Consider the following 26,595-nt stretch of genomic DNA (forward strand, 5'->3'; position numbering starts at 1 on the left):
GGATTTGTGGGTGTCAAGTTTGCTTAAGGCTAAAGTGTTCTTTAACGTGATCCTCCTCAACCAAGGGAAAGTCTTTCTTACTCCAGATTTCCACTCTTGCCTCTAGGGTCTGAGAAACTGGAGGGCTGGCTTTGGCAATAAAGACTAAAGCAAAGAAGGCACTCAGAAACTCTGCCTTCTTTGTGTCCTTCGTCACCAGGGCATACACCTCATTCAGCAGCAGGCCCACATTTTCTGTAGTTTTCATTTTGCTACTGATGCACTTGAAGAAGCCCTTCTTGTTGTTCTTGACATCCCTTGACAGACTTAATTCCAAGTGGACCTTAGCTTTCTTCATTGCCTCCCTGCATGTTTTGATAAAATTTCTATATTCCTCCCAATATGGATTTTCCACATCCCATAAACTTCCTTCTTCTGTTTGTGTTTTGCCAGAGGCTTCTTGCTCATCCATGCAGGCCTCCTGTCCCCTTTGCTTGATTTCCTGCTCATGGGGATGCACTGATCTTGAGCTTTGAGGATATTATGTTTGAATATCAGCCAGGTCTCTTGGACCCCACTACTTTCTAGAGCCCTAACCCATGGGATTCCTTCAAGTAGATCCTTGAAGAGGTCAAAGTTAGCTCTCCTGAAGTCCAGGGATACAATCCTACTTAATGTTCTGCTCCTTCCACGCAGGATCCTGAACTTCACCGTTTCATTTACCCGTTTCAGGTAAATATGTGACGAAGGTTAGTAGGAGTTTCATGGTGTTGGGAGTGCAGATGCCTGACACGCAGCTGCTGTTTGCAGGAGCTCTAATCCATAACACAATGACACGTAGCGTAGCATAACCAAGGCCTGTCATGACCTGCGAGGTTTTTGTATTGGAAAAAGCAAGAAAACTAACTTGGTACAGCTTGTGAACGTACATTGAGGAAACAAATCACACCTTTTAAGTTACTTACTTGGCACCAGCTAAACGGTAATAAATACTGAACATTTACTACTTTAAAAGTAGTATTGTTATGGAGGCGTTCCGTAGCTGGGACTCAGATTTTCCTCAAACTTGGACCCAAAAACCTTATTTACTAATTAAATCTAGTATCACCAAATTAGGTGTTTTCCCAAATTATGAGTGATTTTCCTGTCTCTCAGGAAATTCAAGATACCTGTTATTGTTTTGGTGTGAAATATGTGTGTGGCTTTGAATTCTAAACTCAAATACCCTTTCTTCCTTATCCTTAAATAAGAATTGGCTTTTCCCACAGTAGCCTGATTTACCAGATGATTTGCTGGCTTCGTCTGCTGTTGGGATAATCTCTCAGGAATTCAATGTAAATTCATTCAGGTGATACTAAAAAAAGTTTAATACAACATGGTAGGCTCCAACCATCTAAAATTTTTACTAAAGGAATGTAAGACCTGCTAAGAGGTTTTAAAATAGAAATACCAAAGACTGGCTGAAGGCAATCCCAGGTTTTGCCTGTCTTAAACCTTTGGTTTGTTGCAGATAAAAAATAATTTCAGGCATATTTAACCACTTAGCCTTTCCTTGGTCACATTTGTTCCTTTTCCACATTAGTAGTGACCCTACAAGTCTTTGAATTCTGCTGCAGCAGAGCACTTCGACACATGCCAGTGCTACATCATCTTGTTGACTGGCAAAGTAAGGGACATTATGAAGTAACATTTTGCACTACCATCAAGCAGTGATTTCAAGCAGAAATCAATCAGATCAAAGTGCAAGGAGATGTTCCTCATCCCAGGCTGTTATTAGTTTATACATTTAGCTCGTGCTGACTGCATAACTTGAGTTGATTTTGTACTGGAGTAGCACAACTGCTACTTGGTTATGGTTAGCACAGATTTACAAGTTAGTTACTGATGTACATTTGTTATAAAGGGACAAGGATACTAAAAATTCATAGAAAATAGCTTGAAAGCTATCAAAAGTTCTCAATTAAGCAGAGGAAATTTTACCAAAGAATGGTTGTTTCTTCATTGTAAGTTAGGCACAGCTAACAGGCATATGGGAGCTCATTTGCCAGTACCAGAAGCATCCAAGTAGAAAATACCTTAAACCAGAACAACAGCCTTGTGTGTTCATGGTCAGGTAGTTGAGGACACAGTTTATACACAATGCATGGAAAATGAAAATGGTACAGCAAAGAATTCTGAGTTCTTAATCCTCCTTAGGCTGATGGGTATTTAAATACTTCTGTCTTTCCTCTTGCTTCTTCTGTTCTTTACCACTTCTTTCCACCTGTGCTTTTATTTCCCCATCCTATAACCATCTGTGCAGTTCTTCATCAATTTCTGATCCTAAAAAATATAATGCAGAATGTTTATTAGAGAGAGCAGCTTAATATTTATGCCACTTCCTTTTCCTCACCCATGGTCACCGTATTTACTGCTGAAGTTCAGCTTAATTCCCAGCTCTGACAAGACATCTTCAATTTGCTATTTTTTCCATAGGCAGTTGGTTTAAACCAATGCAAAGATACCTAAGCTGACTTGAAACAAACAAACAAACTGAAAATGAACTTGCAGTGATCAGAAAGTATTTTGCATCAAAATGAAAATACTGGCTCAAGGTCAGTGGAACTACATTAAGAATATTGGTAAAATATTTTGAACCTGTTTGGCTAAACTCAGTTTAATGTTTTATCTGAAGTTAGTGATGCAATTCTGAATTTAGACAAGGTCTCAGGTGGTCTAATGACAGTAAAACTGACATGCAAGAATTCCAGAGTTTTTCTGTAAACTACAAATAACATTCCTTATATATTTCTGAATATTAAAACCAAAACATAAAACAATCACTTGTGAATTATTCTTGATATATAAAGGAAGAGTATAGATTTCTACTTTCATATGACCTTAAAAAAGTATCTATATGTTGTTTCCCATTTCGGATTTGCCAGAAAAAAAGTTGGGACTTTTGATTGGGACACAGTTAAAGGGGGTAAATTAAAAAAGCTGCATGCTAAAGTATAATTGGATAGACACCAATTATCTTCTGCTGTGAATATGGGGCTCATCGTGTGGAGACTCTGTCTTCAGTATAGCAAACCACAAGCATAATGCCTTGCTAAATCTGAACCAAAGGGCAACTTCCTTGTCAGCTCATCAGTAATTCTAATAAATGAAATGCTATTGTCTCACTTTCAGTGAGGTTTGCTTTTTTGGAGGACACGAAAGATCTTTGTAAAAATAGCATTAGGCAGGAATAGAGCCTTGAGATTCTGAACTGTGACTGCTAGTTCTTGGCTAAAATCACACACTTGGAGTCTAGGGAAAAAAAGTCAACATTTTTATTATCCTGATCTGTTAACAGATTTTTTCCAATTGTACATTATACTGCTGTACTATTCCTACTTATTTTTGTTGGTTTGATTCACAAACATCATATATAAAGTTTTTTATTTGTATTTAGTCCTATCCATCCCAGCGATTTTCTTTTCCACTCTGCAGGTACCCTGTGGCTTGGTCTTTCCAACACACTCTTGGTCTCCCTAACCTCTGTTGTGTGGAGCTTTTCATCTCTTTGGGAAAAGATGCCTCACGTTCCCCTCACTGCAGATTTTTTTCCCCCAAAATTCATTAGTATTCCTAATTTCAGCATGGGGAATTTGTATCTGTAGTATTGCTCCAACCACCTACTTTAAAGGTAGTACAGTTTATACTCTTTCTAATGTTCAATCAATAGGAGCCCTTTCCCCCCTCTTTATTCTGTCTTTCTCACCTAACCTTTGATTATGTGATTCTGATGACTTTTTATTTCTATTTTTAAATGAACTTTTTTTTTTTTTTTAAGAAAAGGTTTTATTATGTTGCTATATATACAATTTACAGCTTACTTCAAAGCAATTAGCACAGGTACAGAATACTGTTGAAGATTTGTACAGGTAATCAGAAGAATGAAGAAACTGGCTATTGCCAAGTTATATACACTCACAGTCTAAAATGATTCATTGATGGAAAGTAATAGCAAGACAATTGGTGAATTTTCAGAAGAGAGCATACTGGGAGTATCCCTCCTGAAACAGGCTGCAGCAGCTATAAAAAAGATTTGTCTTTACAAACATGCAGCTGTTACAGATGTAAAAGGAACTAGATATGAGAAAATACAATTTTTTTTTTTTCTAAGAGTCATACAAGAATTTTTGAGTAAGAGCCACATAGAGAGAACAAATCAGCTGATAGAAGAATTTCTGTGTAATTCATACTAGATCGGCTAATACACCAAGTGATGAACAGGGAGAGGAGTTGTGTTGAATAGAGAACTGTATTCAGCATTGCCCACATTAGAAATATGTGTCTATTTCTTTAGCACTTAAAAACAGAATGAGCTTTTCATGAGGACATGAATATGCACTTTTAGAATCAAACTTCAGTTTCATTTTAGTAGAGTTCCTTCTGTTGTTAATCAACAAGCATTATACAAACTAATTTTAATTTATGTCAAACTCAATAGCACAAGAAACAACACAGGTTAGTTCTACAGTGTTTGGGGGCTGGGGGCAAGCTTTTACTGACAGTCCTGAAAGAAAACAAACAAACAAGCCAACAAATCCCTATGTCAGATAGGGACAGATGGGCAAATTAAAACTTAGAAGAAGACAAATTTGTAGGATAGCAGGTAGTCAGTCTTTTGTATTTTGGCTTCTAGACAGCTGAAGCAACAGAAGCAACTCTTTAAATCTAATTTAGTAATTTAATGACATCTTAAAACAGACATTAGATTTTGAGAAAAGATAAATATTCTGAATATTTTAATTAAAATTTGCTTACAGATACAAACATGTTGGAAAAGAAGTTGCATCTTAAAGTTATAGGCACCGTTGACTTGATTAGAAAAAAGTCTTGGTCTTCTTCTGGTAAATATTTCCTGTGGGGCAGCAGATAATGAAAAAAAATACCCCCTCCCCAAATAAAGGGGGTTTAGATTGAATCAGACTAGTAACACGACAGATTATTTTGTTCCACCCAGTAGTGTTTTATCTATTAGGATAATATGCTGCAGTTATGTGTGGTCACAAGATTCGCAGTTCTGAAAAAGTGGTATCAGTCCTGTCCTGAAGATGTGGTATTTGGAAATTATTTTCAAACAGTTGGCCAGAACTAAAAAAAAAAAAAAGGAAGGAAAAGGTAGGACAAACAAATACGTACACCTGCGCTGAGTCTGAATATTATTATGAAATGTGAATAATCATGGACTGTTAGCTACAATGTCTAGTTTCTTAGAAAAGTCTTATTCCACTGTTAGCATCTTCATGGTATTAAGTTTTCAGAAGTCACTGCTAAGAGCTTTACGGATTCATAATACCTTTATTGATGAAGACTTTTGTCCTGCTTTTCTCTCCTGCCTCCTAGTGAAGTGCTGTCTTTGTACATACCTTGCTTTAGAAATTGCTTAGTACTACAGTGTGGTTAAAAAAAAAAAAAAAAAAAAGAGTTAAAAGTCTTCTATTTTTTAGATCGACGGGTATTTTGCTTTGTCTCCTCCTTAGTGTCTTCCGTGGTTCTTTCCCTCCAACTTGTGTGCTCTCTGCTGATTTCCCAGATAACTGACAAAGACTTTCTGATACGTTCCTAGTCTGCCAGCTCCTTCCTACTTGTCCTTCTGTAATGTTCCACTTCAACAACAACCCAAAGGAAGAAAGATCCCAAGGTTTAGTACTATGTTCAGTGCTGCACAAACAGATCTGCATTTTTATATCCATATTGCACTCACTGCTAGTTAACATGGCACAAAAATATGTTTGAGCTTTGTTAGCACAAGAGGATTTGTTTATTACAAGGCAAGCTCTGAAGAATTACACAGGGCACTTTTCAAAGCTAGCAGGTAGGAAAGCTCTTTTTACATGTTAGTTGTGCATCAGCTTAATATTTTGCAGTTGAAACGCATGTAGGATGAAAAGGTGTCCTGGTTTGGGCTGGGATAGAGTTAATTTTCTTCCTAGTAGCTGGTACAGTGCTGTTTTGGGTTTAGTATGGTAACATTGTATTTTATTTGTTGCTAGGTAGTGCTTACCCTATACTGAAGGTCTTTCCAGGAGTTTCCATGCTCTGCCAGTGAGCAGGTGCACAAGAAGCCAGGAGGAAGCACAGCCGGGACAGCTGAACTGAACTAGCCAAAGGGATATTCCATACCATAGAACATCATGCCCAGTATAGAAACTAGAGGCAGGTGGCTGGGGACCGCCAAACACTGCTCAGGGACTGGCTGGGCACTGGTCAGTGGGTGGTCAGCAACTGTATTGTGCATCACTTGTGTTTTTTTGTCCTTTGGCATTATTCCTCTCTCTTTCTCTCTCCTTTTCATTACAATTGTTGTTGTTGTTATTATATTTTATTTAAATTATTGTTTGTATCTCAGCTACAAGTTTTATCTTCTCCCAGTGCTCCTCCCCATTCCACCATGGTGTTGGGATTGGTGTGTGAGCAAGTGGCTGTCTGGTACTTCACTGCTGGATGCAGTTAAACCACAACAAAAGGATACAGATCATAGAATCTTCGAATCACAGAATGGTTTGGGTCAGATGGGACCTTTCAAAGATCGTCTAAGGCCACCCCCCTGCCACGGGCAGGGACATCTTCCACTTGATCACATTGCTCAAAGCCCCATCCAAGCTGACCTTGAGCACTTCCAGGGATTAGGTGTGGCATATTGTAGAGGGATTTTTAAAGGACCGAGGACATATGTTACCATTGTCCGGGTTGGACAACCCAGGCCTGCTAGATGAAGCTGCAGAGCAACTTTAAATTGTTCTTGGAACAGGCAGCGTGAGAAAGAAAACAAGCTATGCACAAACAAGAAGCCAGGCGCAGAGCAAGTCCTGGGAACTGGGAAATCAACACACTCTCATCGGCACACTCTGATCAGGCGCCTGCAGCATGCTCACCAGTCAGCGACACGGGCGCTCGTGTGACCAGAAACTTTTATCCAATCACCTGTGTGTAGAGTCGTGTGAGCGGTTGGTTTAAGTTATAAATATGACCTGTTTGTTTAATAAAGTGAGCACGGCATGTAGCTGTATTGGTGTGATTGTCGTGACTTGGCTGACTCTCCACGGGGGACCCTCTTTGGCATATGAAGGCATGGACTCTGGGTGTGGTTCAACCAGAGACACTTCATTGTACAGAGCAGCTCATATTTATATCTCTGAGACCCGATACAAATTCCAGCTGTACGTACTACCAGGCTCAGGGCAGAAATCATTCATGCAGTTATATAGCTATATATCACTACAAGCATGCAAACACTTTTTGACTACTAGATAACCATGTTTATCTTTCTTACTTTCCTTCACAATACCCAGCTGTTCTCTCACCTCCTGCCAGATCAGACATTCTCCATCCTCCTCTCATACATCTCTCTTCATCCTCTATCCTCTTCTCCCACAATTAGGTATCCACAACTTCTCCGGGCAACTTGTTCCAGTGTCTCACCTTCATTGTAAAAAATTTCTTCCTTATCTAAATCTGCCCTCTATCTGTTTAAAACTGTTGGCCTTTGTCCTGTCACTACAGGCCCTGACAAAAAGTCTCTCTCTTATAAGTCTCCTTTAACTATTGAAAGGCCACACAGCAAGGTCTCCCTGGAGCCTTCTATTCTGCAGGCTGAACAGCCCCAACTCTCTCCATCTGTCTTTGTTTGAGGGGTGCTCCAGCCCTCTGATCATCTTTGTGGCCCTCCTCTGGACTCACTCCAACAGGTCCATGTCCTTCTTATGCTGGGGGCCCCAGAGCTGAATGCAGTATGCCAGGTGGGTCTCACTAGGGTTGAGTAGCAGGGGAGAATCACCTCCCTTGACCTGCTGGCCACGCTTCTTTTGATGCATCCCAGGATACGGTGCACAGCGATGGCTCATGTCTAGCTTTTCATTTACCAGTATCCACCTGTGTCCTTCCCCACATGGCTGCTCTCAATCCTCTCATCCCCCCAGCCTGTACTGATACTGGGGGTTGCCCCAACCCAGGTGCAGGACCCTTCAGTTGGCCTTGTTGAACCTCATGATAGTTAAAATGGATGAATACAGGGAGAGGAAATAATGGCTGTTAACTTTTTAAAAACAGATCTGGATTCAGCAACGCAAAATGCTTTTGCATGAGCAGTATCATTTTCAGTTTTGACTTAGTAGAACTTTGACCATTTGCATAGTAATGCATTTGGACCTTGACAGTCATTAAAGGAAGTCTCCTTAATTAAGAAGTTCTGTGAGAGCAAGAATTCAAACATAGAAATGGAAGAGTAAATTTTATTGAATGTTGAAAAACTAATGGCAATACAGTTAGTTTCAGCTCTGCTGGAATACTAGTTTTCTAGTTTTTCTGTTGCATAAAGTACAATAAATCTGACAATACATTCAGACTGTTAAACTAGTAATTGTTAATTTCTCTTCAAAAACTGCATAGTCGAGCAGTTGTGCAACAAAGATATACATTTCTGCAAAACCCTGAATTATTTTTTTTTCTTTGAAGCTGGTGACAGAGGAGATCACCTTCACTGGTCAGATTCTGAGTGCCTTTTCCCTTTTTTCCCACTCTGTAAAACAGAATGAAAACAAATGTTTAGTTAATGTATTAGACATGACACTTTATATCTGCCATTATTTTTTATATTAAAGTAGTATAAACTAACATGAAAAAACTCAGGAGTTAAGTTGCATACTTTAGTTAAATTATGCAACTATTATGGGATGCAAACTTGTCTGAACCTGAAATATTATTATATACATTAAAACAGTCAAGGCACTTACAGGATACATAACTGAGATGTTAACATCTAGGAATAAAACCACACTGGTTTTGGTGGTGGTGGGTTTTGGTTTTTTGTTTTGTTTTTAATCCACAGCTTTTGGTTACTTTTTTTTTTTAAATTTATCCTTATGTTTGAAAGCAGTATTCCATAAAAAAGTGGGCCTCATGTTACCAAAGACAACGCCACAAATAGTAGTAATATAAGAAGGGTTGTCCTGGTCAGCCTCCAAGATTACACAGAATAATATAAGCAGAAACAACAATCCCTGCAAGCCAGATGAGACAGTTTTCCTAAAACAAAAAAATCACATTTAAAAAAAAAAAGCTAAAAAAGTAATAAAAACCCAACCAGCCACACAAAAAATGCAGGGTGATGAATTAAGCAAGAAATACAGCAATATGTGAAAAGATAAAAGCATGTTAGGCTGGGAGGTGGGGGTGGACCAAGGAAAAAAGAGCAACAGAATAGGTGATTTTGCAGTACTTCTAAGCTTATAACAAAGACCTTTTTTTGTAATTTTTTTAGTTTTGTTCTTTTGGTTTTTGTTTATTGAAATTAACCACAGGATAAATTTATCTTATTTAAAAATTTCTATTTACAGAGAAAAACACTTCATATTAGAAAAGGCATGCATGGGAGGGGAAAGCAGAAAGGCTGAAGTTGTAAGACAGAACAGTGATGTGAATTAATTTGACAAAAGATTCACTTTAGTTCAAATACCGGCATGAGCATTCAGCTTGTCTGGAAGGGACTGAACAAGCATATGTATTTGTCAGCTGCTGCAAGACAATTTTAAGAAGAAACTTGCTGACTTGCGGTAAAGTAACAAGGGGAAAAAGAGAACAGGAAAATACAAGAGAGTACATACAGAACTCCATGTAATGCTAGCCAAAGAATTTAATGTAATCAGAGAAGATATGCTGCTTCAGAAAGAGTAGTTATGGCTTAATGAGCCAGTAGTGTTCCAACACAAACAAGGTGTTGCAATGTGAAATAGGATAGCTTGCCAAAGACTACACAGCTACCTTAGAAGCCTCCATTATATACTACAGGCTCTCCTTGTGACCTATGCAAAAGGTCAGTCAAAACAAACAAACAAAACACCCAGCAAAAACAAAAAACCCCAAATGTGTCAAGTCATACACAAGTACAAACCCTTATTTGCAAATACTGTCACTCTTCAAAAAAAACAACAGCAGGAATGTTAACCAGCATACTATTTACGAAAAAGTTAACTGAAATTCACAAACATGAGTTGCATCAGCAGCCAAGTTGAGCAAAGCAGCATATGCACAGTCAGCAAGACACCAGTTTTATCACTCATATTTTGACACAATTTGTTGTGAATCTCCTACAAAGATTTGGCTAGAGACAGATCTAAGATACAAAATGAAAGAAAGAATGTGTCAAAAAAAAGAAAGTCTTGAAGTCTGCAGTTAGTCCAGTCACACGCAATTAGTGAAACCAGTTTGTTGCTTGAAGTGCATTTATTGACTAGCATACTTCAAGAAGTTTTGAAGTACAAGACAGGTAGTAGACTTCAAGTTGCCAAAACTGTGCTTTAGTTTTGCTACTTTTTTTTCCTACAATATGAACCACTAATTATTTTTTTTGACTGGAAAAATTAGAGGTAATAGGTCAGTTCAGAGCTCATTACCTCATGATAGTCACAGCTACATTAAGAACAGGTAAACTTACAAACGCAGAAAACTACCTGGTATTTCATTAATTCTGTCTGCAGTAGTTTCACTTTGGATCTTTCTTTTTCTAATGCAGCATGAAGTGTTGCTACCTAAAAACATACAGAATATGAATTTATAAAATATCTCTTGACATCTGTAAGTTTATGCAGTCAGTGTTGCTCTCCATTAGTACTGTGTTGGACAAATAAGTAATACATGCAGAGTTCAAGAGTGACTGTCATTGTGCATGAACTGAAAGTACAAATAAAATATTCTTTAATTGCTTTTATTTCCAAGCAGTATTTCCTGATTCACCTGTATAATGACATAGAAAAGCTATAAAGTTAGAAACTCATCTGACACTTGGATTCTGCATTAGTTCAGAATGTTGCATGAAACACTTAACTAATGTAGTATTGTGCAACACAGATAAGCTTAATACATCACCCTCAAAAAACAGTAATCTTAAATGTAAGGTGTTTGGACAAGACAAGAGCTTAGAACTAATAATTGCTGTGGACCAAAAACTAAGCATAGAAGTCTTGTATTCTGTCTACTACAGTGACCTGCCAACTGACACGTCACAAGTAATTTGTAGCTTGCTTGTGTTCATACATTTGAGACTAGAGATTAAACAAAACAAAATAAAACCACACCCAGGAAAGAAGCATCTTCTCAAGCACTTTCTGAACTTTCTAGCTTGGGTTGCCAGAGAATGATATTCCTAAGGTGCTGTTCAGGGCAAAATTATTTCAGGCATGCTGAGGTCTGCTATCTTTCCAGAAACAGTTCTAAGTGAGTCATACTCGAGGTTTACGTAATACACATGCTCTGACAGACACAGTGCAGGGCTAAGGATGAAATGTAACATTTTTTGCTTCAAACAAGTCTTGTTCCAGCTTCTCCCTCCCGCACCTCATAACTGCCTTAAATAAACAGTATCTTTGAAATACCCACGGAATTTTACATTTAGACATCCTTACTTACCTCTGTGGTCAATTCATTTTTGATAGTTTGAGATTCATCAGTCTCTAGGAGTATTTCTGCTTTGTCCTTCCCTACAAGAGAAAGATACAGCATGAGCATCTTTCTAAATATACAGGTCTTCATCTGCAATAGCACTGTGACGTTGCTTTATTTCACTGTTTCATTACCTCTAAATAATGCCGTCTTCACTAAAAGAACAGTAGATGTAAATCAAAACCAACCATTAGCTACCAGTGCCATTAGCAGCAGTGAAAAGTTCTGGAGATTAAACCCCACCCTTGCACCCTACTTACCCCACACTTCACCCTGTAAACAGCACGTATTTTAGAGATAGCCATTGTGAACAAAGTCCAACAGAAAACTGAATAAAGGCTGTGGATCAAGATTTTGCGATCATTAAGCTTCACATGTGAGCTCAGTCATAGCTATGGAAACTTCCATTTACTGAAATACGGAGATGTTTAAACTATTTAGCTAGTGTCTGTGAACTATCTGTAGATAAAATTCTCAATATGAAGAAATGAAGTTTTTTCAAGGCTCAATTCTGCCACAAACTTTATTCTCACCAATATACAGAATACTCAGTCTGTAGAAAAAGAAAAAATTGTTTGTTTTATAGTATGTTACTATTCCACAAAGAGAAAAAACCTTCAGAACTTCACCTCTTTCCTTTCAAGATGAAGTATTTAATCTTGGCTCAAACACTGAAGTAATAAAGTTCCAAGTTAAAAATTGCAATGATCAGTCACATTATGAACATCTCAACTATCTTAGACAGGTTTTGTAAACATTGAAGAAAAAAATGTGGCCTCTATTTCTAGCTAAAAATTTAGCCCAGAAAGGAAACTACATTCAAGAGCTAAATTAAGAAATTGAGAAGCAAAGGCAATTTTGTAACAAAGTTAGTGTGGCTAGCATCATAGACTCAAACAACTTCCATCGAGCAAGATTAGGAATATTAAAAGATACCTATTCATAACAAGCATAAAGATACTAGGATATTTACATATATGTAAGTGTGTATATACAAATTTGTTTCCCCAAACTTTTACAACAAACCCTGAATCATAAAAACCCTGGATAGTGTTATAACAGAAGTATCACACAGTTGCATATTTAATCCAGCGGTGTAGTTATCCCTACTCATTGTGTGGCAAAAGACTTGCTTAGGTGTAGAATGATGTTTCCAACAGTCCAAAGCACAGCTTGCAAAGATGTAAGATCAAGTTACCTCACGTTTGTCTAAACGTATATTATAATGAGATCTGTCCAGAATATATAGCTGTCACTAGCAAAAGAAAGTCTAACTTGAAGAATCATTGTACCTAAAACATAACCGAACAATTTATATTTCAAAAAATGATCTCAATATGTAACTGATTATTTCATTATGTAACAGCAGCAATGCAGTACTGTGTGGTCCACCAAATTCTGTAGTTCACTGAACTGGCTGCAAATTAAGAGATTCTTAGTTCTTTACAGCTGTCACTGAGTCAACTTACTGTTAAAAAGCTGCTTTGAAAGTTCCTTCCATGTTTCAAAAAGAATATCTAAGTTTCATGATAAAACAACTCTTACTTACTTTTACTTTCTTGCAACATCTTCAGAAACCGTGCATTTCTTGCTTTTACTTTCTTATGCTTTGCCTGTATTAAAGAGATTGAATTATTACAGGAATACACTATTTTAAAAAAGTATTCTATAGAGTAAGCATGACTTCAGAATTTAAAATGACGACTTCTGCAGAGAATCTAATCATAGAATCACAGAATCATAGAATCATTTAAGTTGGAAAATTAGACCACATGTCTTAATTAGACCACAGCCAAAGTAAGAAACACACAATGGGAGAAGATTAATAACTGAGAGTTGGGAAAAAAACAGGCAAGCACAAGGCTTAGAGCAAGTTAACCTAAAAAAATTAACATCAGTGTACTGATAGTGCAAAAGCCACCATCCAGGTCTGCCTGAAGTATACAGGCCTGTTGCATCAAGGGCTTTGTGGAATCTCCCCAGAAAAATTACAATTATAATGCAATTTCTAGATAACAAGATAAGATAAATAGTTTGCCATATTACCTGGCAAGCTGGACATGACCCCACTGCTCTATGGATTATTTTATTCAGCAGTTTATTATTATTACATTACAGTTTCTTCCCTTTTCAACTCTTCACTACTACCCAGAAACCCGTATTTGCTGGTATCTGATCTGATATCACCACTTCCTTTGTAAGTCAGTCTTTTCCTCAACTGGCCACCCGTGTCAGTTCTAGCCATGTATCTTAGCTGGAAACTTATTTTTCCTGTCACAAGTCTCGTAATACAGTTTGCTCTTGTAGGCTCTTGAAAAAAGTTGATTTCAGACATACTTTTTTTGTAATAAAGAAGCTGCTGTCTTCCACTTCGAGTATCACATCAGTCCTTGACGATAATTAACATATTTAACCCAGATCTCTTATGGCCACCTAAAACTGTACTAAGGTCTCTGGACAAGTTCAGAAAATTAAACAGCTGTGTCATCATCCATCACCTCACCGGTACCCTTATGCATTGTGCTTAATCTGTCAAATGTCATCACCTGCTGATAGTGATAAATATGAATGGTTTTATATTTTATAATTTCACCTGGGCATTCCAACTTTAGTACACAGCAAAAATAGCTGTTGAAGTCTTTATTAATAGAAGAGTACTTCTCTGAAGCATCAGAAAACTCCCAATCTGTCAATGTGCTCAGTCTACATTAAGCAATGACTAAAAATAGTAATAAAATAATTTAAAATAATTTTACACTGCTTTATTGCTGGTTCCTCATGGAACATCTGCCCTTTTTTTCTAGACGCTATGCAGGCAGTGCTAACATGGACTGAAATCAGGCAGAGACACTTTCCCTAGCTACTCTAGTTTATAGCAATACTATTATCAACAAGCAGACCTCTTTTTCCTGTTGTGTTTTATCGTATGGTGAATCTGATTTCCAATTTCACTTGTATGTAATAGGGAAAGATAAAACAAAATACAGGACTCCATTCTTGTTACACTGCAGCTTTAAAGGAGCTTCTCTTAAACCTGATAAAAAAGTCATTGATTTTTTTTAACCACTTCAAATATTGGACTGAATCTACAGAAAATTCCAACAACACATTGTTGTTAAATGCAAGAAAAGCTGAGTAGAATTTGAAAAATAAATAGGCTGGAAGAGACCCCAAGAAAGTCCAACTTTCTGCTCAAAGTAGAGCTAACTTCCAAGGTAGAACAGATTGCCCAAAATCATGCCTAGTCTTATATTACATCTTCATTTTTTTGACCATAAAAATAGCAATACTAGAAAACAAGTAGTGACTGATATGCCAGATATGAAGTTTATTTCTGGATGCTTTGTCTTGATTCTTTCAATTATTTTTAGATGCTTAACTTAAAAAGAAGAACCATTCTGTGTGGTACTGAAGGAATAGTTTGATCTGTAAATACATCATCTGTAGCCAGTCTAAAGCATCTCTACATACTGGTCACATTTTAATAAATACTTGCTTTAAAATGTGTAATAATGTTAAATTCTGCCTACTGTTTGAAGGTATTATCACCTACATACCTCCCACTGAGTTATTACATTTTTCAGTTGCTCAATTTCTGCATTTTTCTTTTCAAGCTCAAGCTTTAGTTCTTCTGTTTTTCTGTCTTTCAAAACAGTCTCCTATAAGCAAGAAAGCATCAGTTCTTAATAATCTAGTTATGTGAACTCAATTCTCAGGAAAGGCAACCTATTTCTTGTTTGTCAGAGAAAAGAATTTCTGATCAAAACTAAAGAGGTATATGTGCATAGATACCAAAAGGATAAGAAATGCAGTAATAAATATTGTCATTTTCTTTGAACCAAAGATTATTTCAATCACAGGTCTTTCATATCAAAAAAAATTAAGTCAGTTAAATATCTCTTTGGATAGATAAAAATATTACAGCATTGTGGTCTTTAGGATTATCATGCTTTTGATTTGTGCTTTCCTCTACTGAGGTGCTCCCTTTCTGATCACTGAATAAGCTTCATTGGGCAACTTCTTCACTTCAGAGTAACTGCTGTTTTACATGCCTGGTTCTGTTCATGAAATGTGCAGTTATCTTTTCCACTGTAATCAGTGAGCTGGACTCTCCTTTTCTCTCTGTCACGTATTCTGTGAACATCATCTTCCAGCCTGTTGAAAAATCCTCCATCATGCAACAAATGGGAAGAGTTCAGTGCCTGTCAAAAATAAGTACTGTAACATATCTTCCTTTACATTATTAAGCTAGACATCAGCATGGTTAAAAAAATAGCCTAAGTAATGATAAAGCATTACATCTAGATAACTATTTTATGTTGTACATCCTGAGAATAATGTGACTTTCACTTAGAGAATATGATACCAATTGTAAACTCATTAACAGTTAACATTTAGCTGATGATGAGGTTACACAAAAGCATAAAGTTGGAATTTAACAGTTCTGCACTATGACTACACTAATTTATGTTTTATCTCACTGTCACCTATTCTTCCCTCTAAAGAGTTTTAATATTTGCCGACTGCACCACAACATAGCAGCATCACAGTACTTTCATCTAATTTACTTCTCTTTTTTTGTGCTACAATTTTTATTTTTTAACATGCTTTTAAATCTGCAAGTTGCATCAAAGGCATCTGAAAACTAAAGAAGCAAGAGGTAGTTCTAAGAAAGCCAGTACTAAATTATCAAGATACAGGAACTGCAGACATACATCTTTATTAAATCTGCATCTGTAGAAGTTTTCCAAATAGAAATCAGTCAGTTTCATAATGTAAAACTGATTGTTGCTACAGAAAGTGCCAAAATAATTAATTACCTTCTAAACATAACATTTATGGTTTTTTATTAAACTTGTTTGAGTAAGACTTACCACGTGTTTTTTAGCAAGGTTATCTGAAAGGAATAGAAAAAAAATGAAGGCATCAGTACAATCTTGTACAGCTAGCTATTGAAATAAAATTTTGAAAAGTAGGGAGAAAACCCACATATATTGGCATTCTTCAACATTAACCCTCCTCTCAAAGTCACAATTAAAAAAAAGTCATCACCTAAGAGCACTAGAAACCAAGATAATAAACTATGTATTGTCAGTCCCTGTACTTGCATCCTCTCCCCAGTCTTTCAGACTATTTAATTAAAAGCAGCATCTCGTACTTTTTGCTTCAGTTAAAGTGGAAGGCAATGTCTTTGGTACAGACACTTAAGGAATTTGTTAGTTGGTTTGTTTTTAAGTCTATTCAGGCTTTTATAGCACATATCTCACTGTATACCTGAATGCCTTCTATATTGCTGTGCTTTCAATCTTCTTCCTCTACTCAGATTATTTGGAAATGATGTGTTTAATAAATATTGTAGATTTAGATAAAACCACCTTTCAAAGAAAAACCTTAGAACACAAGTTACTGTCTTCCTTTTCTAGAATCTACCTTGATTTCTTCACTAAAATTCAGAATCTCTGCTCTATAGAAACAGATGAAGGAATTTTAAACATACAGATAATGCATATAATGAGTATACATAAGTTATTTCAATATTTACTCATCTTAAAAAGAAAACAGTATCATGAAAAAAGGCAAACAATTACTATTACCCACAAAACAGAGAAACTCAGTTGCCTGAGGGGTGCAAACTTTGTAGAACAAAAAAATCACACTTAGATTTAGAAAAAAAAAAAGTCACATTGAGTGTCATGCACCCTAGGGATACTACATGAAATTATATTTTTCTTAACCTCTTCTGTTTTTCCTGCTAATAGAACTAGCCCATTATTATATAACGAACACTCAGCTTTTAGACTCAATAGGATCCACTGACTGAAACTCATTTAATGTTTGTTCAAACACAGTATTAATGAACAGAAATAAGGGCATTTTGCTGTTATCACGCACACTATGAAAATTCCAAGTAGAACAGCTCATATGGTATGATAAGGCATACCTATATTACTGTCTGACTGAAAGTCTTTCACAGACACAGTGAGAGGTTTCTCTTTTCCTTCCTGGTTCTTTTTCTTATTGACAGACTTTGATTGAGATGAAGTATTTTCAATATTTTCATATTCCTAGAAGAATAAAGTCCCAGTGGTATAATTTTCTTCAATACCCAAATATTTTTTTCCTGAGGCTTCATAAAGGAAAGAGATTATTGATAATCTATGAGAGGACATTTTAGCCTGAACAGCAATTTGCAAGCTTCAGATTGGTTTAAAGAGTGCAAAACATGCCAGCAATTAAGCATCAGTTCAGTCTCTGAAGTAGAGTATTGCTCTTCACTAAACAGCAAATGAACTAACAGCCTAATACTTCCTCAATCACCCACATCAAATTTTAAATGCAGGAAGGCAGAGCGCTTTATTTGAAAAAAAGATGTCTACTGTATATTCTTTTTATTCTCAGAATATGCTTACTCATTCAGCAGGAATCAGAGAGCTATTAGTGTTCAGCAATGCTCTACGAACTGACCTTACTCCTATTGAAATCAGACAGCCAAGTACGTGAGAGCCATTTGAACCAGAGTCCCACCTCCCCACACATCTTCATCAACATTCTTCAAAAATTAACAACGTCCTAGTTGTTAAAAACAATCTTAAAGAGTAATTAATTACATATTTTAATTAAGATTATGTTAAATCTTAAATGTTAAATAATCTATTTTTTAAAGTAATTATACAGAAAAAAGGATGGGAACAGAGTGCTTTTCTTTCCATAGAAACAAGATTTGTTCAGCATACTCATGTACTGTACATTTTTAATATATAGTACATATTTTAAATTATTCAGAAGTAATCCTCAAAGAGTCTACAAACAATGCTATGCTACTGTGCCTGAAGACTGTCTTCATTTTAAAAAAACAACTTCAATATCTAAGTTAAAAATTTACCTTAGTTTTCAATAACTGTGGTACTCTCCTCCTCAAACTGAAGTACTATACAGAGGTATTTCCACAAAAGTGCATGTAAAAGTTTTATTTCTTAATGATGCACAATTATATTTAAATTTTGGTATTGTCATAATTTATTGCAAATAAGCAACTTATTAGAAATAAAAATTTCATCTAAGCATACTTTTTCAGAACAGTTCTTCACTGTTCCATAAGAACCATTAAGATAACAGCATCCTCACCAGCTAAGAAAATGTATACAGCTTATTAGAACTAAAATATTTATACTCCAAACAGAGAAAAGATGGCAGAAAAAAATGCAAATGATTCAACCAAAACTAAAACTAAGGCTTAATGAGAAATCAGTGCTTTGATTCTCTTACTCTTCAAGTGTGCGGGATTTTTTCTGAGGAAAGTCAGGATCTCTTGTACTCTTAAAAAATTTCAGCACATATGTATGCCAGAAAAGTGAAAAACTAATTTTCCACCTTTACAGGCCAACTAGAAAAACCCAGAACGAAACCCCCCAATACTATTAGATATGGTTTCTTTCAAATCCAGTATTTCTCTGAACTCTTTAGTGTCTAAACAGTGCAAGCAAACCATATTTACATGAAGACAATGGTACTTCTAGGAATTTTTTTGCCTTTTAAATTCAAGCCTCAAACTTGTACAACTTCTACATTAGGATAAATCCTGCAAATACCTTTTTGTGTTCTTCATATTCCAGTTTGCTTAGCAGCAATGGTTTTTCAAGATCAGCTTCAAACACTTCAGATGTCATCTGAAGAAACAAGATTAATATATTTCATGTGACTAGGTTCTCAGAAAAAAAAAAAAAAAAGAAAAAAAAAGCAGATAAAACCACTAGGACAACACTAGAATTTCAGTTTCAATACACATATCACTACAATTGCCAAAAAAGCTAAATTTCACTGAGGGGATATATGGCATTATTACCAGCTAATACACCTTTTTGTACCATAAGTAATAAAATACCTTGCTTCAGGAAACTTCGTGATGGATGCAGGCATACAATAATTTGTGCAGATCTTTATGTAATATACTTAACATCTTGACAATTTGTACATGAGATTTTTTTGAAATAATTTTTATTTTTAGTCTGCAAAGCAAAAACCAGAGGATGTTAAAGGATGAAAATAGTCATTGTAGACCACCAGGAAGTCTATGCGCTCATCCACTACACAGAAAAGATTAGGTTAAGCACACTTTATTTTTTTATTAAAAGGAGAGCACAACTAAGAAAACCGGAATTATTTCCAAGATGTTTTCTCTTTCTTTTTTGAGAGAAGGAAGTATGTAAGTCTTCTTGGGAGATTAAAAGAAAATTTGAAGCTTTCTATGTGTGAACTATTAAGAAAAAGAATGAAGGAGGGGATCCCTTTTTTGTTGTGTTATAGGAAAATAGCAAATTGGATTCTGCTGCATAGAAGGTTTGAAGGATTAAACTGAGAAGACCAGTACCAGCAACAGTTCAATGAAGCCAAAATAAGATATTTATCTAGAGGATATAGATGCTATAGCTGAGGTAGACAGTGGATAATCTAAATGTATAAACGGTGAATAAGCTGTGTTACTGTTTACAGCAAAGTTAACTAAGATTAAGTTGTTCTGAACACAAAACACTGTTCCTTTGAGTTCTACTGCCTTAAGGAATCACTACAGTCGCCTGTGTGATGTGCAGCCAAATGGAAGCCTTATTCTTCATCATAGCTCTCTCCTTTTCATGCCCTTAAGTGAAATATTAATTAGTAAAAATAATTACTTTAACCATCATTTTCTTGTTCTTTGAATTTCAAATTGAGATGGTTTTCATTCATCGCAGAATAAACTACAGTAATTGTTAAAGTGAATAAATGACTTAAGTGGTCTCAATGTACTTTGCTTGAACTGGGCTGTGTGACATACGCTAGCTTCTTGTCTATAGGAACAGTGTTTTGAAAACAACTTTACAAGTTCTCAGATGCTTTACATGTGTCTAAAAGGGATTGATCCATGAAAAAAGCACACACATTCTTCCAAATAGTTTTGTTCAGCAGTTTGTATGACCAGTCTCTCACTTAAGAGAAAATCAAAAAGTGCCTCCCAGTTTCCACCATACTAAACCGGCCTTTTTTGAGCAGTTATTTGAAACATAGTAAAATAGTGCTCTCGGCATAAATTGCTGCAAGATTTCAGGTAGACTTTGGGGTGCCATCATTCCTAGCTTTGCATTTAATCAGTGGTTCAAGCTCAGCATCAGCTGATTGCACTAGGCCTCACTGGCAGGGCTTTTGTAGCGGGGGACGTGGGGAAGAGCCCGGGACCCAGCAGGGCTGCAGGCACCTCGGGACCCCGATGGGCTGCACATGGGGGCAGCGAGTGGAGGGGCAGGCGGGTGGCAGCCGCCCCAGCAGCAGCCAGCACTGGAGCGCAAGGGGTCCCTGCAGACAGACCCCCGTCCTCCGCACCAGCCGTGGCCTGCAGTAAGGGGACTCGAGAATAAACAGGGTGCAGGAGGGGTTTTGTAGCAGTCATGATGTGGATTTTTTTCTTAAATGGTTTCTTTCAGTATCAAAATCTGTAATTAGAGGTTTGATAACTGACAATAAATGAAATTGACTGAAATTTCCCCAAAATTAATGAACAAAACCAGTCCACAACTATTGCATCTAATCTGACAATGATAGTCATCTACCAAAAATTCGGCCTTGTAGTCTACTACACTGAAAAACTCAACATGAACATGACAAAAAAGGACAGAATGGGGACTACTAAAGAGAACAAACACACAAAAAGGTCAGCTCACAAGAAAGATGAACTTAAGGATTTTTACCTTTGTGTGCCTGAAATAATTTAGCACACAAGCTCCTAAATAATTATCAAGAATTAATACTACCACAATGTTATTACAACTATGAAACAACTGCACAAAAAATCACATTATATGATCTCTACTACAACAATAACCCAATCATAATGTACTTACCCAGCAGTCACCCAATTCAGGGCAAGACTGAGTGTTTGAAGCTAGCTATACAAAGGCCGCTACTTCTAAGCAACACCGGAGTTCAGAGCTTTAGATCCAAATATTCTTTTCCCAAGCACACTCAGTCCTGCTTCTCTGCATAGCCCGACTGTCTCAGGACAGATAGCTATAGGCTCCCTACCACTTAAACCTATCGAAAAATACCAGAACCACGGGTTCCTTCGCTTAGACACTGGGAGTGCAAAACCAATAGGCAAGCTCTGGAGTACTCCTAATCGTCATAAGAAATTGAGATCCATGCACAAAGTTCTTACAATGAATCTTAAAAGCTTTGCTTAAGAAAGACCATGACATTTACATAATACCTCCATAGTTAAGACAATTGTTGACAGTCCTTTAAAAGGAAAGTGCCAGGCAGTACAGTAATTTGGAGGGTAAATATGAAAAGTGGAACTCTTCATAAGCTGGGCAACGCTCTTCGCGGAGCTGACTTCTGCAGAAGCAGGGAGACAATGTTTCTCACCCAGTGTTGAAGACCACCATCCCTTGCAGTATACCACTTAACAATTCCCTCTTCATTATCAATATTGTATTACTGGACAAGGGAAACTATGGAACTGAGAGGCTAGGATTTCATGCCTTCTGAATCCAAACAATTCAAACTCCTATCTCTTATTTCTGATAAGTATTAAACCTACTTGCCAATCGGTTTCTCCAACTCACAGAAAAGATGCTTTTATTAAATCTTACGATAGTAGCATGAGTTTATGAAAAAACAACACAGGGACAGCAGAACAGTTAAAAACACAAATGGACATTCGATGCAACCTTGACTAATAAAGGTATTCTGTCAAACAAACATTTCCAAAAAATTTGTCACAGATGTAGAATAATACCATTTGGTCAAGGAATTCTGCATTCTCAAGTCTGCTGAACATACTTTGCAACTGGCAAACATAACATAATTTTTCCCATAACAAAAATCAGACTCTTCATAAGTTTCCAACACTTCTCATCTCCATCTCTAAAGAACACCTCACCTCTTCTTCCTACTACAGGGGCCTCCTCTAAGTTTTAACTACCATCTCTTGCTAATTTTAAGAGTGGTACTACTGTGGGCTTCAAGACCATTCAACTGAATCTCCCTTTAACACATACCACACCAGCATAAGCATGACATCTCTCTCCACCTTTTTTTTTCTGTATCTGCCTTCAATACAACTTGTTCTTGAAAAGCTATACACAGACTCCAGAAAGTTTAATTCCTAAAGTGTTGGTAATGATACGACAGTACATGAGCAACAGTTGGTAAGGACTTTAATACCCTCCACGAGGCTTCATTCTCTGTCAGAATTCAAAATTCAGTGGGCTGAGAGGATCAGGACCTTGCTGCTGAATGGCTAAGGCACTTGGCTTTGGTATCCCTGCATACGTGTGTACCACGCAACACCCCCCAATCCACCCCCCAATAAAAGTCAGGCAGCTTCAGTGGGATGGAACAGTGCAGATGTAAATCCCCCTTGAAGTCATGCTTTTGGCACAGTCATTGGAAAGGAAAGAGAAAAGCCTGGAGCACGAATATCCCAAGTTTTATCTCAAGTCATTTAACAATTAAACTACACAAAAGCTAGACAAGCGCCTGCCCCACCTCCTCTTGGGTTGCTTAGAGTACAACTGAACAGGCCATGTTTTGAACAAACGTGAGGAAAAACTACCTGTGGCCCTCAGTAATGTGTCAGTTCCAAGTCCCTGTGCTTAGATCAACTAGGCAGATCATAACTCAGCAGATCTGCCTTTTCAGACCCACTCCAAAGCACATGCTCTTCTTCACTCATTGCTATGCTCGAAGCATTAAGTCTCTAATACTTTTACCTTGTGTCTGTAATAAAATTTACCTTAAGATCACAATTCTTTAAATCAGAGTTATCCATGGATTCTTCAAATTATAGTCTTACAGAACATAAGAAATAATAATTTAACAGAAGCAATACAGAAACACTGCAACTCATTACATTTAAAAAGTAACATGAAATGCATATCCTGAAACAGAACTGCAGGAGGGGGCCTGGAAATCAGGACCATAAGTAACAATCAGTTAGCTGAAAGGAAAGTGCTGGAGTTTGTAGGCCATAAACCCTGGCAGAACAAGGAGGGTGAATAGATAACAACTGACAAAAGATAAGGAGATGAGGAACAGATGGCCCAAAGGAGAAGTAACAAGTTTGTGCTAATTGATGACTGTAAAAACTTACTTAAAGTGTCCTTTGTTTGTTGTTAACCAATTAGGGATTGCCTAGTATGTAATGCTTAGCTTAAAGAACCAATCTATTCAAAGCCCGCAGCTTCTGAAAATATATATAAACTTGTGATTGTATACAATAAATCGACATTTGCTTGCATCAAGCAGTGTCCCGTCTCTCCATCGCAGCACAGAACTATTGTGACAATTTGGGCAACAAGCTACCAGACAACAGAACAAGTTATTACTGAAACTGTTAGTGATAACATTAGATAACGAAGCATACCTGCAGATATTGAAGTTTCATTGCTCTTTGTGTGACACTGGCCTTTACTGCCTAATTTTTATTTCATGGTCACAAGTCCTTTACTGCCTTGTTAGTAGACTACTGCAGAAATCAGTGGGGACTCACAGAATTTTAGTAATTCTTAAGAGCCTAAAAATACATACCCCATAATTAAAGTCCTCACGGTTTTCACTTGTAGCCATTTTTCCCCTCATATAAGAAAAAACAAGCTAATTCAATGCCTGCCAGTGCTGAAATATACGGGCACTATCTACAGTGAAATCAGTTTTAAAAGGAATCTTATTGATTAATCACATTTTATTAAGACTATCCTAATGAGTTATGCACTCCATGTTACATACTTTGAGCTAAACCAAACATTTTAATTGTTGTTCTAAGACAAGAATCAGAATTCGCAACTTCTTTTTCCACCCATCAGATTCCAAAATTCACATTTTTAAGAGTTTCTGAGTCAAGTTAAAATTAAGTTCAAAGCAGTTTTGGTGATGTTTTGGTCTTTGAGGCCTAAAACCCAACCCTTTAAACAATTTATAAACCAAAAAAGTTCCCTGTAACTTCTACGGTCGCCTCAAAACCTATAATGTCAAAGTCATACCAGTTAAATTACTTCATGTTTACAAAGTATCAACACTGCAATCTAACAGTGATCATGCCAGTATCAACCATTTCACTAAACGTTTAGTGTAGCACAACTTAACACAGGATTTGTTGGAAAAATATTCAGCCTACACAGTACCTCCATTGTTTATTCTCAGTCCATTGTGACCACAGAAATCTGTTCAAAATGTAGCAGTGGTGCAAACCAGCCTATTCTTAGCCTTAAGAACTGTGACAGCATTTAGCTATTTCTTTTTCTCATAAAAATGGGACAGAGGTGAATTAGAACTGTAAGTATCATATGTTATGATTATGCTAATTGCTTTAAAGTTACTTTTCAAACGAAAGAATCATATGGTAACTTCACAGCTTATATGTCAGTAAGATCAAAACTAACAAGAATTGTTTATAACTGAGTTCACTTTGTCTGAACATTTTACCACCCAGTAATTAGATTATAAAATTCTTTGTTACCTGAAATAATTGCTGAAATTGTTGCCACAAAGGACAAGGAAAAGGCTGAGGTACTTAATGCCTGCTTTGCTTCGGTCTTTAATAGCAAGGCCAGTTACCCTCTGGGTACTTACTCAGCCCCCTGAGCTGGAACACAGGGAGGAGTGAAAACATTATATTGGCCTCCATACAGGCACAGTCAGTCTTTGCTTTATCTTCACTGTATTCTTCGAGTGTTATTACCAAAAAGATGTACTAAAATTAAAAAACAGAGGTTCTTGACCAATAGAACCACCCTAGTGTGCTAAAGGACAGTCAGCACTCACAGTTCAAGTGTTCTTTGTTACCTAGAAAGGAACTAGTTTTTTCATGCCTAACAGAACTTACCAAGCCTGGTTTACTATGGATATGTACTGTATATCCATATATCAATCCACCAGCATTTCCCCAGCTTTGCTGTCGCCACAGCATTTCACCATCCTTCCATGGTATTAAGTACTTCTACTTGTTGTCCAAATTACACAAATTCCTCTTACCATACTACAGTATTCACAGTCCAGCTATGAGGTGTGCAAGCAGCAGCATGTGCTGGCTCTGAACTGTATCTGACAGAAGATGTTTACACTGAAACCTTTCCCTCTGTGTCATAGTAATTTGTTACTTACTCTCCAGCCATCTTTCTTTATTCATGAGACTTCATGGAGTAATGTATTTCAGGAAAGCCAAAGACAGCTAAATATACTAACCTGTACCTGCTCATCTCTTTGTCTCCACTCCTGCCAATTTTCTTCCTGACAGTCCTTCTGCATTGCAGTGTGTAGTTTTTGTTCATGCTGCGACAGACAGTTTCCATGTGATGATTTCTGAGGAATCTTTTTAAAAGCAAGGTTTCTGAGCTGAAAAACAGTTATTTTTAACATTAATCAAAACGTGGATAGGTACACAGAAACAGTCTTAACAGATTAACAAAGGCGTTCAGACACATGGGCAAATAGACATGCATGTGCTTTACCCTACTCTGCAGTTTGAGATACATGTTTGTTTAATCATTTATGGTACACATTGTAACGTAAAATTGTGGAGAACTGTGGATCAGAAACACCACAGCCACATAACATAAAACAACAAAAAAATGAATATATTTTGCCAGCTGAAAATACTTCCAACAAATCTGAAAAGGCAACTGTGTCTGACAGATTTCATGCTGGACCAGGTATTATGGTGCTCACATCTGACCCAAATTAAACATAATGCCAAACAAAGGTGGTATACACAGATTGATTTGGCATCTGCAAAGAGAGGAAGTAGAGGTTCAAGGAGAAAAAGGACAATGTAGACAGTCCTTACAGTTTGTCAACAATCTAAAGTTGGTCACACTCTAAGAACTTGCAGTAAGAATTATTTTTAGTTGCTGCACCATATGGATACAACAGTGCCATCTTAAAAATACCTTACATCATTACAAAATTTGACAGTGAAAAAATAACCTGCAAATTTGGCAGCTCAAAGACATTCACTGCTCAAGCTTAAACATTAACATTCTGATTCTTACTTGGAGTGAAAATAAAGGCACCAATACAATCTCCTATCAATTTACAGACAGGGATTTCCTTAACATAAAAGCTCCTGGAAGGGAGGAAGAAGCTATTACCAAATTAAAGATGAAACAAAGAGAAACA

The 26,595-nt window shown here is 36.9% G+C and overlaps 2 protein-coding genes across 7 annotated transcripts in view; one reads left to right on the plus strand and one right to left on the minus strand.

Annotated features, from left to right (window-relative positions):
• The window catches only part of RMI1 (RecQ mediated genome instability 1), a 153,044-nt gene that overhangs the window by 44,928 nt on the left and 81,521 nt on the right, over nucleotides 1-26,595 (plus strand). The window lies entirely within an intron of this gene.
• The window catches only part of GKAP1 (G kinase anchoring protein 1), a 31,906-nt gene continuing 9,064 nt past the window's right edge, over nucleotides 3,754-26,595 (minus strand). For 2 of the 6 annotated variants that reach the window (XM_080372786.1, XM_080372782.1), the window contains 10 exons: nucleotides 25,663-25,812; nucleotides 19,038-19,115; nucleotides 17,390-17,513; nucleotides 16,323-16,345; nucleotides 15,501-15,650; nucleotides 15,006-15,107; nucleotides 12,998-13,061; nucleotides 11,416-11,486; nucleotides 10,461-10,538; nucleotides 3,754-8,530 (listed from right to left, as the gene is read on the minus strand). In XM_080372786.1, the coding sequence (XP_080228912.1) occupies nucleotides 8,489-8,530; nucleotides 10,461-10,538; nucleotides 11,416-11,486; nucleotides 12,998-13,061; nucleotides 15,006-15,107; nucleotides 15,501-15,650; nucleotides 16,323-16,345; nucleotides 17,390-17,513; nucleotides 19,038-19,115; nucleotides 25,663-25,812 (882 nt within the window). In that variant the 3' untranslated portion in view covers nucleotides 3,754-8,488. The remainder of the gene's footprint in view (nucleotides 8,531-10,460; nucleotides 10,539-11,415; nucleotides 11,487-12,997; nucleotides 13,062-15,005; nucleotides 15,108-15,500; nucleotides 15,651-16,322; nucleotides 16,346-17,389; nucleotides 17,514-19,037; nucleotides 19,116-25,662; nucleotides 25,813-26,595) is intronic. The other 4 variants (XM_080372783.1, XM_080372785.1, XM_080372784.1 and 1 more) reach the window with 4 other exon arrangements.

Source organism: Falco punctatus, assembly GCF_963210335.1.
Source record: "Falco punctatus genome assembly, chromosome: Z".
In the NCBI taxonomy this organism is placed as follows: Eukaryota; Metazoa; Chordata; class Aves; order Falconiformes; family Falconidae; genus Falco; species Falco punctatus.